The 15968-nt window shown below is 29.1% G+C and overlaps 1 protein-coding gene across 1 annotated transcript in view; it reads right to left on the reverse strand.

The window, feature by feature from the left end:
• Nucleotides 1-284: 284 nt before the first annotated feature.
• Nucleotides 285-15968, reverse strand: part of LOC111038277 — a 43792-nt gene continuing 28108 nt past the window's right edge. Inside the window, exons 2-6 of the mRNA XM_022321315.1 lie at nucleotides 15350-15561; nucleotides 13197-13332; nucleotides 12638-12771; nucleotides 1356-1599; nucleotides 285-460 (exon numbers count right to left, since the gene is read on the reverse strand). Of these exons, the coding sequence (XP_022177007.1) occupies nucleotides 360-460; nucleotides 1356-1599; nucleotides 12638-12771; nucleotides 13197-13332; nucleotides 15350-15561 (827 nt within the window). The 3' untranslated portion in view covers nucleotides 285-359. The remainder of the gene's footprint in view (nucleotides 461-1355; nucleotides 1600-12637; nucleotides 12772-13196; nucleotides 13333-15349; nucleotides 15562-15968) is intronic.

Raw genomic sequence — 15968 nt, forward strand, 5'->3', positions numbered from 1 at the left:
TTGCTGTAGTTCAGTCGCGCTGTGAAAGAGAAGAAAACATTTTAAATAAATAATTAATAATATACTTTCGATTGGTACGGTTAAATATAATCGAGACCGATTCACGAGCCTTTCTGGGCATCCACTCCGATACAAACATAATAACATTACAAACGTTTGACCATGTTATATTACCATACATATTGAATGTACCATAAAATATTATATTCATATATATTACAATCATAATATATAGAATTATTACACTTGTAAAATACTTATCAAATACGACGACGATGGCGATGAATATCGTCTGTTATAACATGACGTAATAATAATAATGTCAGGGTGTTTGGCTATTGTGCGTGAGAATCGTTAAGCTATCTTAAGAGAGATGGTGCTATTCGATTGGCTACAAAGGCGACCAATACGAACACGCATCTGGTAGCAAAACGATCAGCTGAACTCGCTTGTGGTCCACCTAGAAACGTTTCACAAAGTGTGAGTACACATAATAAAAAAACATTAACTTATAAATCGATTAGGGTGGTCAATTTAATGAAGAAACCGATACCCACAGGCCACAGTACTATTGGCTTATAAAATAATATCGATTATAGGAACCGAGATTATTAAGATTTTCATAAAGGTAACTATTATCATGACGTTATTACATATTATGACTACGGAGATCTAATAGTATGTACAAATGAGATAAGAAAACTAGAAGTTTTGGAAATTTAGTTTTATTGAAAAATGTTTAAAAACGAAAAGTGTACCATCTTATTAAAGTCAGAAGGTACACAAAATGATTAGATATCTACTGCTGTGCCACGAATTACGATGCATACATTGTCATAGAAAGCTGTATTGAAAGAGGAAATCCAAGGATGGAGTACGTCATGAAACAAATCTTTATAGAAACTGAAAAAGTTAAGAAATGAAAGATCGGAGAACTTTAGGAAACTAATCAAATGATCGGAGACATGATAAAACACACAATTGTAAGTAAAATACGAAAAACTGGTTGAATTGGGTTATAAATAGTCAATTAATAGCCAATAATCGTCAAATTTTTCAAATTAATATTTTGAAAAAAAATCAGTTTTTTATTCGACAAATATTTTTTATAAACGTATACATGCATCTCGGATCTCATAGATTCGTGGCAAGTACCTATTATAAATGTCATGACAATTTCGGTCTCGCCCTATCATGAAGATAAACGCTGTATGGTAAATCTAATTTTATATAGTCGTGTATCGTGTATGGAATCGATTTAAAAAACTACTGTAGGTATATGATCGTCTCAACCACTATAACAGAATTTTATCTCTCTGGTCTGTGGTGGTTGGTTAGCGAGGTTAACCACTTACCCGATCTCAGCACGGTAGTGGGGCTAATCATCTGAGCCAGTCTCGGTGAGTCGTCCATCAGCTCAATAACTGAGTATTTTTTGTACAACAGAAACTGATTGGACTCGCAGCGGACCGTCATACGGCCACCCGGGAAGTACGCTGCGTGGGTCGTCAGCTCCAGCCGCGATTTGCTGGTCAGCAGCCCGTCTTCTTCAGCAGTAACCCAAGCAGTCGTCTTTGCGTATTTCGTCGAATTCGTTACCTACAACAAAATCAAAATTGTATTTTAAATTGTGTAATTATTTTCTTTTAATATAATCGATTCTATGTCATCACATTGTCGTCGTTTTTGCCACATTTCACCACCGTTTAAATAGGCATCATGACAATGTATTATGTGGTAAAATATATTGTAAAAGGAAAAAATAGAAAAATTATCAGGCACTCATCGTCGTTGTTGTCAAAAAAAAAAAAAAAAATGTGAAAGGCGTTAATCGTTTTATGACTCTTGAGATGAAGTTAATAACAAAACAAAAAAGGTCTGCGCACTTCTATAACAATATATAACGCATATAATCAAAATCGACTACCCTATATACAAGCGCTGAGAGTGCGAGACAGCCATAATTCAAACAGAACAAAAACTAACAAAAACGAAGTACTTCAAGTAAAGCATAACTTTTGTAGTTTCGGTTTATGTAATGAAATTTCAGAAAATATTGCATTCAAACCAAAGGTTAAGGATAAACCAACACCAATATCGATGAAAGCAAACTAGAAGAAAATAATAAAAATTATTGGTACTTCAGGAGTAGAAAACCAAAACTATTCAGAAGTGAAAGGTACCAGGTAAGTTTACGTATAGATTGAACTGTGAGATGAATAAATCAGTTTTTATATAGTGATCCGTATTAGGAAACGGTAGCGGTAAAAGTTTAAAATGTTGTTCATAAAATGTGTCAAAGGCTATGGCATTTTCCTTTCTGGAAGTTTCAAACAAAATGTGTGTATAATATTATAATGAAGGAGTTTCTCTAAATACACAGCCACTTCATGCAAATTGAACCTTCCGATAATATTTTAAACTCAATATTCCTCTTTCAAATTCTAGCCAGTGGTTTTGAGAAGATAATATGATAAAATATAAAATATAAATATTTGGAATTCATGGAATTCAAGCAAGCAGTTAAATCGGTTTGAAGTGTATATATTAAAATATATAATCAAATGTTGAAGACAAATTATCGTTTTTTTAAATTTTAATCTTCAAATCTTCCTCTTACATTTCAGTAATATTCTGGACATAGTCGTAGTCTATTTAATGACACTTTTCATCTCTATGTCATAGATAAATAGTGTTCGTACGACTTATAGATGATAATACTACTGAATTGACGTGAGTTCAATGTGGCTCACTCGTCTTATTATTACCAACGAAATGGATATTTATCTCACTTCCATCGAATGGAATGTTAGTGTGTTTCAATTTCTCAAATCACTAATCTATTATCTAAATATGCTTTGATCCTATCTGTAATGTCATATTATACATTATATACAAACTCTGCAGTCTACCATGTCGATATAATCGGTATGTCTACAAAACTCTAATGAAATAACTTTGTTGAATGTCATTAAATATTGACTTGTATTATACTTTTAAATGCACTTTAAATTGAAGTTATACAAATCGTATATCGCATAAATAAACTTCAATGCTGCACTTTTCTTAGAATACTTTCATTCATTGGTTGGATTTTCACTAAATAAATATGTACTTTTTTACGTTTGTCACTAAAAAAAGTAATTTCACTTGGAAGTTAAAACAAAATTTTGAAACTTACAGATAAGATTAAATGTAATTAAATCCTTGATAAGTTATAAATTATAACATGTTATAAGTTTTCCTTCTTCAAAAAAATTAAAAATATCATCACTACAATTTAGTGAGGATTTTAGTGTATGTAACTGAATTAAACATTTAATACTTGGTTAACCAAATAAAAAAAATACTTTAAGCATTGTGCTTAACATTTTTTATAGGTAACATTGTTTAGCGCAATGCAATTGATAATGCAATTTATTTTTAACAATAAGTATTAAAAAAAATAATTTAGAAAAAGGACATTTATTCCCGGTTTTAATCTTGTTTTCAAAAACATTTAATTCATGACTAATAATATTAATTAATAATATTAATACTTCAAATACCGTAAATATATATCCTTGTACTTTTCTTTTATTATTGCATTGGCTTATTTTAAATTCACGCATTAATTATAATAAATGTATTTTAAGAATTGTAATGTCAATACTGTATTATACGTCTTCGGTTAGAGTTGGGCAATTTCCAGGATTGGTTGCACATATTGAAAAATGATTTGTATTCAATAACTATTTTTAAGCATCATTTGATTATCATTAACTATTCTATCGAAGGGGATATTTAAATAAAATATTTAATTTTTTTATCATAATAGAAATATATATATAAAAAGAATTAAAAGAACTAAGATGAAAATATTAATTAAGTTTAGTAATTACGTAAATTTAAAATTGAAAAATAAAATATGTTGTAACTTTATTTCACTAGTTAGATATTTTAATCAATATAAATGTCTAGGTAGTAAAAATAAAAATAAAACAGGTAACAGGATGTCACTCTGCTGTATAGTGGGTTACAAGCAAGCCACTGTTATGGGTAGTGTTAAATTTAAATTCTAAGATGTAAGATTATTGTATACATAAAACGATTCTGAGCAATGACGATCTGTCAGCCTATAATATTGTGTGATTTTATTGTGATTGAATTCATTTACTTTACTATTAGGTATTAGTTCTACGGTAGTTTAAATTCATTTTTGACAAAAAAAATTACATTTAAAAAGTCATTGTGTGTATAAAATATAATAATATACTTCAAAAGTAATCATGAATAATATTTTTAAATTACAACAAAATAACAGAAATCGATATTCTTAATTTAAATGTTTAGTTACGTCTAAAATTTAACTTGAAATAGCTATGAAAAAAACTGTATGAATAAATATTTTAAAATATTATTATTAATTATTATTAATATTATTTAATATTCTATCAACAAAATTAAGACCTTCATGCAACCTTGTTTTACATTTTTAATCTTTTGATATAAAAGTTGAAAAATGTTAGACTACGAAATAATTTCTACATTTTGAATTTAATAAATGTTGCCAACATTTAGGCTTTAATTGCTTATAAAAAAAAACGTATCTATTTATTTTTAATGTTTTTCAACTTTTTCTAGAACAATATATCATGACTTTTGTATTCAATTTTCAAATTGTTTGATCTAATGAACAACATTTTACCAACATTTATAGAAAAAAATATTAATTTTAATAAAATAATTGAAGATTGAAAATGTCCGTAATAGCTCAAAATGAGTCGAAATATCTTTTTTTCAATTTTCAAGTATAGGAAAAAAAACATATGTTGTGTGAAAATAATATTAATATATACGGTTAATTGTTTTTTAATTACAAACAACTAAGATAGGTAATCGTTCAATGAGAAATCCAATGCTGTAAAAACTTCAAACGCTCATAAAAATTTGACTCTTCAGTAATTTTTTTTTTGACACAGGTAGACAAACATATGAGGAATCTCGTTTAAAAATTTAAAATCTTATATTTAAAAAGAAAATTTTTTATGAATTTCTAACTCAAAATAATATACAACAGTTAGTGATTTTTACGTTTATTTTGTTAACATATTTGAAATTTAGAGATAATTTGACATAAAAAATTAATGCGGATTTCCACTTAACTTATTTTTAATTTCTACTATCAACAACTTATAATTAAATTTGTATTACATTTTCAAGTTTTTAACCAAACTACAATTTTTTGATCTATAATAATTTAAAAAAAAAATTAATGATAGTCGAAAATGTCTTATGTCTATAAATATCTCAACATGAGCCAAAATATTTTGAATATTTTATGTTTTATAGAAAATGCTTGCACCTACATATATTCAGTGAATGTTTCATATAACTACGGTCGTTTGTTTGAGACTTAAGACGATATTAAAAATCGATTTTGTCAAAAACTGATTTTGATTAAAAACTCCCGTTTTTTAAAAACAATTTTCCCGCAGCTTTTGAAAACTACTCTTAATTTTGAATTTTTAACTCTCTAATCCATCAACCAGTTTCACTTTTCACCGAAAAAGATACGGAAGTTGAAAACCTAAGAACTATTTCAACTATTTATCGTGTACATAAACAGAAACAAAGAAATAAAAAATACACATCATTGTTAAATTAATCGCTCCTCACAGAATCTAAAATATTTCTTAAATAATCAAACAGACATTGTTCCTTTTTGTAAGTTACAAAAAATATGAACAACTATAGATATCGAAGTATATTATAATATATGTATCATACACTTGAGAAACAAATACATTAGAATATTATGACAAAAATACTTTGTGAATACTCTTATAGTAACATAACAATTTGCACCTATGCTCTTAAATGATATTATGGAAACAAAGAACAGAAGATATAATATTGTATGTATAAACACGTGAACTTAAGTTGTTAACATACAATAATAAGTTTCAAACAATGAGACGAGAGACGAGATAAACATTTGTTGTTAATTATCGAAAAATGGTCAATGCTAACATTTACGTTGTGTTTATCAAAGCGTTTATAGCTGTTATAGCGGTCATATTATTGAATAAAAGTTATTCTGTGGTAATACATTAATACCGGATACAGAATTGTATTATTGTTTATAATAAATAGCAGCTAGGTTCAACAATAATTATTTAATACTAATATTTATTTCTTAATGGATACCATTTCTCTATTGTTATAATATACTAAATATAGATAATATTTTATTTTATTATATTAACTCAGATTGTAAAACAAAAAATATCCCTTCAATTAATATACGTTATTTACATGTTTTGTACTTCCGGGAACAATCCTGTTCTACCTAAATTATCAGAGCATTCCTGAAAATTGACATCTCAGAATTATGTGCAATGACGTGAGATTTCTAATAATCTGAAAACCTATAATAATACTTATATAATATATTAAGATATATATTAAGTTTATAACTACAAGTCGTACCAAGTAGTATCTTTATCTATTTGTTATTTATTAACATCGAATTTCTATTCTTACTTGAGTTATTTTGAAGTATTCCTAGCAATACTGATCAATAATTATTTCAATTTTCATAATTTCAAAACAAGCTTTTAAAATGAATGTTATGTAGTCCCGACAGCTTTGAGCAGACTGTTTAAAATAAAATGTTTTGCACAAATTTGCCTTTATTACACATTTACACCGCGAGCGTCAAAAGCAGATTGAGTCTCTAGGATGGTAGCAATGAAGAATATTGAGTTCGCGGATTTCGGTGTGCGTGTGTTTATAATATACTGTTTTAGGATTATTATTGTAATATGTGTTCGCGCTCGCATTAGAATAACAATTAGTTCGCGGGACCAAAAAAAAATTGCTTAAAAAAAAAAAATCCCCTACATGTATACCATAATATACGCGCGTGTACATGATAATAATAATAAAAAAAAAATATGAATGCGTTGTTCGCACAAAAACGTTTCGTATAATATTTAAGCCCCCATTATTATTATATTATTCGAGAATATTTTTTATGATTCACGATAGGAAGAAAAAAAAACATAAAAATACTATTATTATGTCCCCGTAATACTCGTGTATACCGCGGTTATGGGTAATTTATTCCGAAATGTTGTACAATGGTTTGTCCGGGTACCCCGAGCGTTGCGCAAGCTTTTTCTCTTTTCGGTGTAATGACTTCCTTCAATTGCGACGACCATGATAATATTATTATGTATACATTATACAAGTACAGCTACCTATATCATATATTATTATATACATATTATGTAAACCGCACACTGTCTTGCGGCCAGTTTTAATCAAAACTCTATGATTTTTTCATAAGAAAAACACTCGTTTATATTAATGAAGTGCGTAGTATAGTCGGAGGTATAAAAGGTTACGCGTGTTACGACCAGGTGGCAGAATTTTGAGTCTTTCAACCCATGTTATAATTGTATTTATTAGACTCACAAAATCATAGTATATTATTATTGTTATTATTATGAAGACGAAAATGCGTAACGAAAATACTACAACATATTGTATATTATACCCGCGTCTGCCCAACATGGTACAATAATGATAACCGTATAGGTTCAGCGATAACGTTGTTCTGATAATATTTATTTTTGAAGATGTATCAGAGGGTGTACCATAATATATTGTATAATTATAATATACTCAGTTCACAAAGTGTTTCGTTTGATTGGCTACACGGATATTACAGACTAATTTTGTGTTTTGAAAATGTCTTGATAAATGTTAAAGACATAGTTTATTGTACCTAGATATGCAAATAAAATCTTATTTTAACTTATTTTTATCTTAACAGAAGTTTTCTATACGTAGTTTTTCATACTACCTATTATTCATAACTTTAGTTTTCTGCCAGAAGCAGATTAATGCTTATCCGAAGACTTTAATAGTATTAATTATTATTATAACCGATTATCGAGTAAATAGTATTTCATTAATAAGCACATCTCAAAGTTTAGATGAGTGGATCCATAACATTTTCACGAAACAAATTTGCAGTGTCTCCATTTCACTATGCTCGTGTAAACTTTAAATACTCGTATATTAATAAAGCACTGTTTACTCGGTATCTTATGTATTAAAAAACATCAATATGCTTCTGTTTATGAAATTAAAAATATTCGTCTCACTTTACTAAATAAAAGTTTAATTTACTTGACAAATACTAATCCACTCAGATAAAAAACACTTGAAAATAAAAATAAAAAAACAATACAAAGCAGACAACACACAGATTTTGATAGAAAAGTTGATAGCATAGACTTTAGAATGAATCATCCCAGAACATTGATATACCATATTTATCTATATTAATAAAAGGCGACGTGTTTGTGTGTGTGTCCACTCTCTTTTTTTATTTTTGTAACAGTAATAACTTGTAACATGTTGAAAATATATACTACCCAGTCATTTTAAAGCTAAACGTCATAATTCTAATAAATGAGTATTCGTAATTCACGAATCCCGGTTGTACGTCCTTCTTTCTAATAACTTTCTCACGACGATTAACACTGTTGATTCACACAAACATTATTCACGTTTATATAATAAATTAAAACATTTATAAAGTTTTAGAGTTATTAAGCATTGTGTAATCATTGATAATATGAAGGGATAAAATATATATAACATATTATATTATTATCGATTACTTATTAGGTATTTAAAGAATATTTCTATACAAAATGCTCATAGACTAATGTTTATTGCTATAATTTTAAAACCCTTATAGTCTTTAAGAATGAATATTTAAGTATTTCGTTATTATTCTCAGTGCGTATAATTAAGTATAAAGATAATAACAACTCAGAAAAATTAGGTGTTAACATTTTGATTTAAATACATCTATATCATCCGCTGAATAAGTATAGTGGTACACAGTTCCATACAAATTATTAAAGTTACAATATGATCTTTTAAGTATGCTTTAATATACTAAAAGTCGAAATTTTAATTATAAATTCTAGAGTGAAGGATGAAATGGGTGAGCGTTTAGGCGCACTTGTCATTGCGTGTGTGTGTGTAAGCGTTTCACAACCAAGTTTAGCTCATTCGTGGTTCTGAAATTTGGTACATAGGTAATCCTATACCTACCCAAGGATGTGCACTTTGAAAACAAATATTTAACTTTTGAATTTTAAAGTGGGGCTCGCTCACATATTTGTAAGCTCTCAAAAAAACGAACAATACAAAAAAAAATAATAAATAATAAAATATGTATAAATAAGTTTTTGTTTGCATAGTAAGGTTACCATTGGTTATAGAGAATAAAAAAAACATAGTTGAATTTCTATAAAATAACTTGTCCAGACTGACTGACTGACTGACTGATTAATCATCAGAAGTTATGAGCTAAATTTCGTTTTATGATGTAAATACCCATTACAAAGGATTTTCTTAGATTCGCTGAGGGTGAAAGATTGTTGTAGTTTAAGTAGAAATTAGTTTTTTTTTATATACAAATGGTAGCCATTGGTTGCCACTTGGGCAGATCAGGTACAAGCATGCATTGAATTGTCACTTTTATTTGGTCTTCATTAAGTAAACTATAATATTATCTTAAAACCTGTAAATGTGTGTTTGTAGCTTATATACTCATCACTCAAAAACTACTCAATGGATGTTAACGAAAATATCAGATATTGTTATTACAGATATCAGAAAAATTTAGAAAGTAGGTAGCTCAAAAAATATACCAAGTGCTTAACCTAATCCGTGACTCAGATTGCCCATATTGGTCGAATTATTTTTCAAAGCTTGGTGCATACTGATGCCAATTTGACTGTGAACTGAGCTACACTAAAGCAGATATATATATATACATTATATTAGAGTTGTATTTATTCATTTTTTTCAGCCCTGAAATACATTCAAACTGATTAATATATATATATCAATATATCATATTAGAGTAGTATTTATTCATTTTTTCAGTCCTCGCAGAGATCAGTCCCTTGTTAATTTTGTCCCGTATATTTTAGTCTTCTTATAACGGACAACCTTTATAAAGGTAAAATCAGTTGATTCTGTTATAAAGAGGTTTTACTGTGTTTGTACGATTTGGGTACGGGTGAGTTATAGGTAATAATAATAATAATAATAACGTGTAACGGATATGGATGAGTTACTCTGTTGTTCCGGAGACGGATCGACGTGTTAAATATTTACTCGTAGGAGCCGACAGAGTGCAACCAAACGAGAAACGATTTATTAAACGCAGCGGGACACCGGAAGAGAACGTCGTGAGTGCGTTTTCACGTGTAAAACGAGTTAAATGGAAATAGTTTTAAATATTAAGCATTCCGTTATAACTTGGATGGACCGCGATATCGTAGAGTTCAGCAATTTTGACAAATAAAATAAAAATATTTTGTCCATTGTTTTTTTTCAGTAATTGCGACTGTGGTATAGTGGTAGACTTTCTTTTAAAATGCATACACGCAATTGATGCGTTCATAAATTATGATATTTTGTTCAAACACAACAGATCAATTGTTTAAAACCGTTTAACAATTTTTCACATTTCTAACCATAATAGCTTAAAACACCATAATATATTATCAATGTTGTGTTTGTCCGCCTTCCCGTTAATTAATGCTTCACTATATATAGTTACGGCAGTTGATATTATTTTTTTCCATTTCAATATTCATATTTCAAAACAAAAACTAGAAATGCATTTAATTAGAGCTTTATTAGTATAAATATTTTAATAGATTGTGCAGTTGAATAAACACAACATTATGTACCTAATACTGTTCTATTCAACGATTTTGAAGTGCTGCGATATGAGATAATTGTTTACGGTTCTGTTAAAATTCAATTCATACTAGCCAATATTAAAAAATATCAAAATATGAGTATTCAATATTATGGGTTCATATACTAGCCAATATTAAAAATTAGGCACCGACATATAAAGGTCACCAAATTGTTTTTAAATTTTGTATAGAATTATAGTAAGTTTATTGGGTTGTAATGAAATTCGTTTTGAAATCGGGAATTCATCGCGCTCGTTGAGTGAGCTTTCGCAACTTGTTTACTTTTTATAAATACGGTATGAAAGCAATAACAAAATCGTTCAGAAATTTTTGTTTATAGTTTAATTTTTCAGTGAAATCACGATTGAACATTTCCATCATCATAACAAAAAACGAATTAAACGATAAAATAGGTATTTTAGTTTTAATTACAAATTTCAAGTTTGTTAAATTAATTTTACCTAAATACACACTTAGAGGTTTCCCACCCGTCACCCCTCGCTAACAGTATCACGAACTATAGGTGGTATTTATATTGGTTGATGTTTAATCTGCACTATAATATTATAATGAATTTGATTTTTTTTTTTATAAACCGACACTTACTATAAACTGGAGTTTTAAAATAATAGATGATGAACAATAGGTTGTGAAAAAAATGTTTTTGGTGGGTTCAAAAACGTACAAAATGGGTACATAACTCCAATTCTTTTAGTAAAGTTTTGTTTTTGTTATTTTGAATTTAAAGATAATGCATATAGTTTGTAAGTTACTTTGTAATCGTCGTTACGTGAATGTATTCGAGTTGTTGCACTTTCGTATTTTTAAATAAAAAATGTTAATACTGTATATTTATTAAAAACCGACGGGCGTACTGCGAGAGGTGACATTGAATTTGATTAATCGTTTAAACACTTAACCGTCGCATTTGACAAGGTTGACAATTACCCTGCATCCTGCAGCAGACCTACAGACATTTAGACTACCTAATATAATAATAATAAATTACGATATTATAAATAATATGTCTCATTTATTATATAATTGCAAAAGTTTTAGACTAGTTATCGCTCGTCCCCGAATTTGTACTTGTAAATCGGAACCATAATGCGTGTTTTTACTTTGTTATGCACGTTTAGTATAATAATAATTTTACTCGTTGTAACAATTCTACCTTAAGGGTTTTATTTACGTTTCAAAGTACGATGGCAAAGGATTTGTATTTAACAGGAATTAAAAGTAAAAACAATTAACAATTTTAAAATTAAAGCAATCAAAAAATGTATTTAATTAATAATTAGTACCTATTTAATACTAAAAAAAATATAATATTCAAAATACCATTAAAATAGTTACAAAATAAAAGCATACAAAAAAGTTTTGAATAGGTAGGTACTTAAAAAAGTACTTAAATACTCTTACTCAAATTCTTTTCAACACTAGAGACGTTGTATTAAACATTTTTTTGTATTCACAAACAACAATTTTATCGTACATAAGCTGAAAAGCTAACAATTCAAAATCAATTTATAAATGAGTGTTTATAAAAAGACAAATGCACTTGGATATTTCTACTATTTTTGATCCTCCAAAATACAAACTAGATTTTTGTCTTCAAATACACACACAAATAATGAAAACAAAAGAACCCAGTAAATAAATCAATTCATCGATCCGCACAGACTTTGAAAAACTGCGATTGCTCCGAATATTGAGCTCTTAGCTTATAACCACACTCTAAATTACACAATGTGGCCGTGTTGGTATATAGTAAGTATCAATATATCCTATCCAAATGTATTGCATCCTTATACAAATCTACGATTTGATGTAGTATTCGGTTCACTCACCTTTTTGTCGTTTATGAACCACGTGAGATTGGTGGCTGGAAACGCCGAATAAGAAGTGCAGTTTATCTTTACTGGTTCGTCCTTGATGTACTTGAGCTTACCGGCAAACATAAGTGGCGGCGTCTGTGGTTCTTCTGCAAAGGAAATCATGACGTTAAAGGGAAATATTTATTATTTGCAATTGTCGAGTTGTTAGCGTAATGTATATTTTAAAATTATTTTTATCATGATAATCATTAATCATTAAATTTTTTTTATGTGTAATAATTTATTACTAATAAACCAGTAGATATTGGTACTAATTGGTGAGCTATTGAACTAAAACATTAAAATAACTATATGCATATTATTTAAATTTAAAAAAAAAATGGAAAAAATGTCTTTACCTTTAGTTAAATACTATATTAATAGTACTGATTTCGATTTCTGAGAGTGTTGAATAATAGTACTATTTGGAGTTTGGTAACCCATAAATGGTACGGTTCTGACATAGAAATATTACTATCGCCGTACCAATATGAGAAACTGTAATAATATTTATATTAAGAATAGCACTTACCAATTATAGTTATGTATGACTCTTTGATTTGCGTATGAAACAGTGGAGCATCCGCTGAAATTTCACATTTATAGTGGCCTGACATGTCCCGAGGTAGGTTGGTCAGTGTGACTGAGTGATCGTCCGACTCAGATATCTAAAAACATGCGTTTACAAAAAAAAACTATTTAGAATACACATTAACTTTAAAAACAGATCACTGTAGAATTCTACGAATCAGACCCAGTGGCGCCGATGAACTAATTCATGTGTGCCATTTGTCGTAGTTGATTTTATAGATAGGGCCCATTTTACTATTTTAGGATATTGAAAGGATCTTGCTGTAGATCCCGAATTAACGTCAAAATGAAAAAAATAATTATTAATGCATTATGTACCTAATAATGGAGTGATGATTAGGGGGGAGGCTTGATCTACGATGTCAAAGTATTTTTTTAACACTTCCGCGTGTCGCCACTCATCAGACCACAGGGTCAGTGAATCGAACATTATTGTTATCTATTTAAGAAACTTAATTGGACATTGGTATAATATAAAATTCGTGACAAGTGCAATCGGAATAAGCTACTCAAAGGTACATAAATAGCAAAGCGTCGGGTGACGGAGTATTTTCCACTGTAATAGAAAACCGTTTTAATAATAACCTTAAACAACACAGTGCAGGTACAATTTGTAAAAATATGTTTGTTATAATATAGTTAAGGCATATAAGTGTAATACATTGTGTAGGTAGGTACCGTATTAATCGAAGGTAATTAAGAAAACCTGAGAAAAAATGTTCAAGGTTTGCTATGATTGTACTATGATAGTAGAACACTTTTTAATTTTCGTAATTGCTCCTCTTCATCACTGAATTCCCCAGGTGCTAACGGTACATTTTGAATGAAAAATATTATCAAATTTAGTGAGGATCGCGATAACAGTAAACCGACGTCACCTCGATGATAAAGAATTTCTTGAATGAAGTTCATGGAATGGTCATTCAGTGGTTATAATACATATTATTATTCACTGTGTACCTATTTACAATTGTATTACCTTTTGAAAAAAGGTCGAATGTCCGGCGAATGCATTTAATTTAAAACGTCACGAGAAACACAAATTACTTTAGGAATTTTGTCAGCCGTGTTGAAAGATCCACAAGAATAATGTTATATGATATTATTATCATGCACGGAAAATAACGCGAAACGGTCGTAACTGAAGGTTCACGTATAAACATCCTTGGGGGACTGTATATGAGATGGATAAACTTTGCAGTTATTTGCGTCGAGTCGAACATTCATTCTTCCGAGGGACCAAAGTTTCATTCATTGCACGATATTATATAATTTACGATTATTATATATAGTTATTATAGTTATTGCGTACACCTATATAATTATACATTTATTATTTTTATGTAATTCTGCAGTATAAATATGTGTGTGTGTGTGTTTGAGTTATTACGCTGATTTGCACTTATTAATTCAGTAGGTAGGTAGTATTATTCAAAATGTGTCCATCGTTTTTGAAAAGTTCAGTTTTAGCGAGTAAAGTCGTATAACTATCAATGGATCCGTGATTGGTGGTGATTAGTGGACAAACTTTTTAAATGACATAAATCAGGGACCAAATACCGAGACTATCAAAATAATGTGAAATAAATTATTATAATGTATATTTACATCGAATTAATGTTATTCTATAGTGACATAATACAAAGTAATACAAAGTATGTTTACGATTATTAATTACCTACATTGCCTAAGGTTTTTTTGATATCATATTTAATTATAGGTATAAACACTATTTAACTGAGAAGTATTAACGTTTTCTGAAAAGCAGTCATTTTCTAATTATAAAGTTTATCCGATCACCGTCTATAGAATATAATACAGTCTCAGTGTTTTATAGACAGTGTGATTTATTTCTTGACAATATTTTAATATTATTTTTTTTTTGTAGTTCGTTAGTGCTTATTAATCCGTTATATATTTTTAAATTGTCTTAAATACATAACTCTCCTTCACGATAATGAACTTAAGCCGTTGACGTTAAGAAAATTAGCCCCCTCAATAGTACAATGGTCAAAAATGCATTGAGTAGGTGTATAAATAATTTTGTATAGGTATATCGTATATACTATATAATCTATGTTCTTTTATACTCACGTCAACCGATGTTGTACCCGAAAGCGGGAATACCCTGGTCGGCGGTGACTCTTTCGGAACGAACCTGTAGAACTCCTGGTCTCCAAAGTACCATTTTATCGAGTACAGTGGCACCCCCTCAAGATCGTAGTCGCAAGAAAGCCGCAACAGCTCGCCCGCTCGGATGGCTTCAGGGTTCCAAATCCGGACGCCCTTCAAGCCGAACACCGCGTCTGAAAACGAAAAAAAAAACACTGATGAAATATTCTTTATAGATTGTACGTTATCACGTTCTACTGATTATGTTGTAATAATTCATATTCTGTAATTTAGTTTAGGCATATCCATTCGATTGTTTAACCCGACGACAATGGTTTTATCAACACCAGGGACTTCATGTCATAAAATAAGAAAGGCATGTATATGTGCTCTAAAATACGCACTATTTCTCTAACGTAATTAAGCTGGTATAATAAGTAATAATGCGTTTTTTAAAAAAAAGTATAAAAGTTATTAGTTAGGTTTGTTGAACATCGGTATTATATGGTAGTGTTTACCCAATTTTCTGAACACGTTACAAATAACTTTTGATGAAAACAATGCACACAGATTCAGTATAACTTAAAGTTAGACACATAAT

This window comes from Myzus persicae, unplaced genomic scaffold, assembly GCF_001856785.1.
Source record: "Myzus persicae strain clone G006 unplaced genomic scaffold, MPER_G0061.0, whole genome shotgun sequence".
NCBI classification, from domain to species: Eukaryota; Metazoa; Arthropoda; class Insecta; order Hemiptera; family Aphididae; genus Myzus; species Myzus persicae.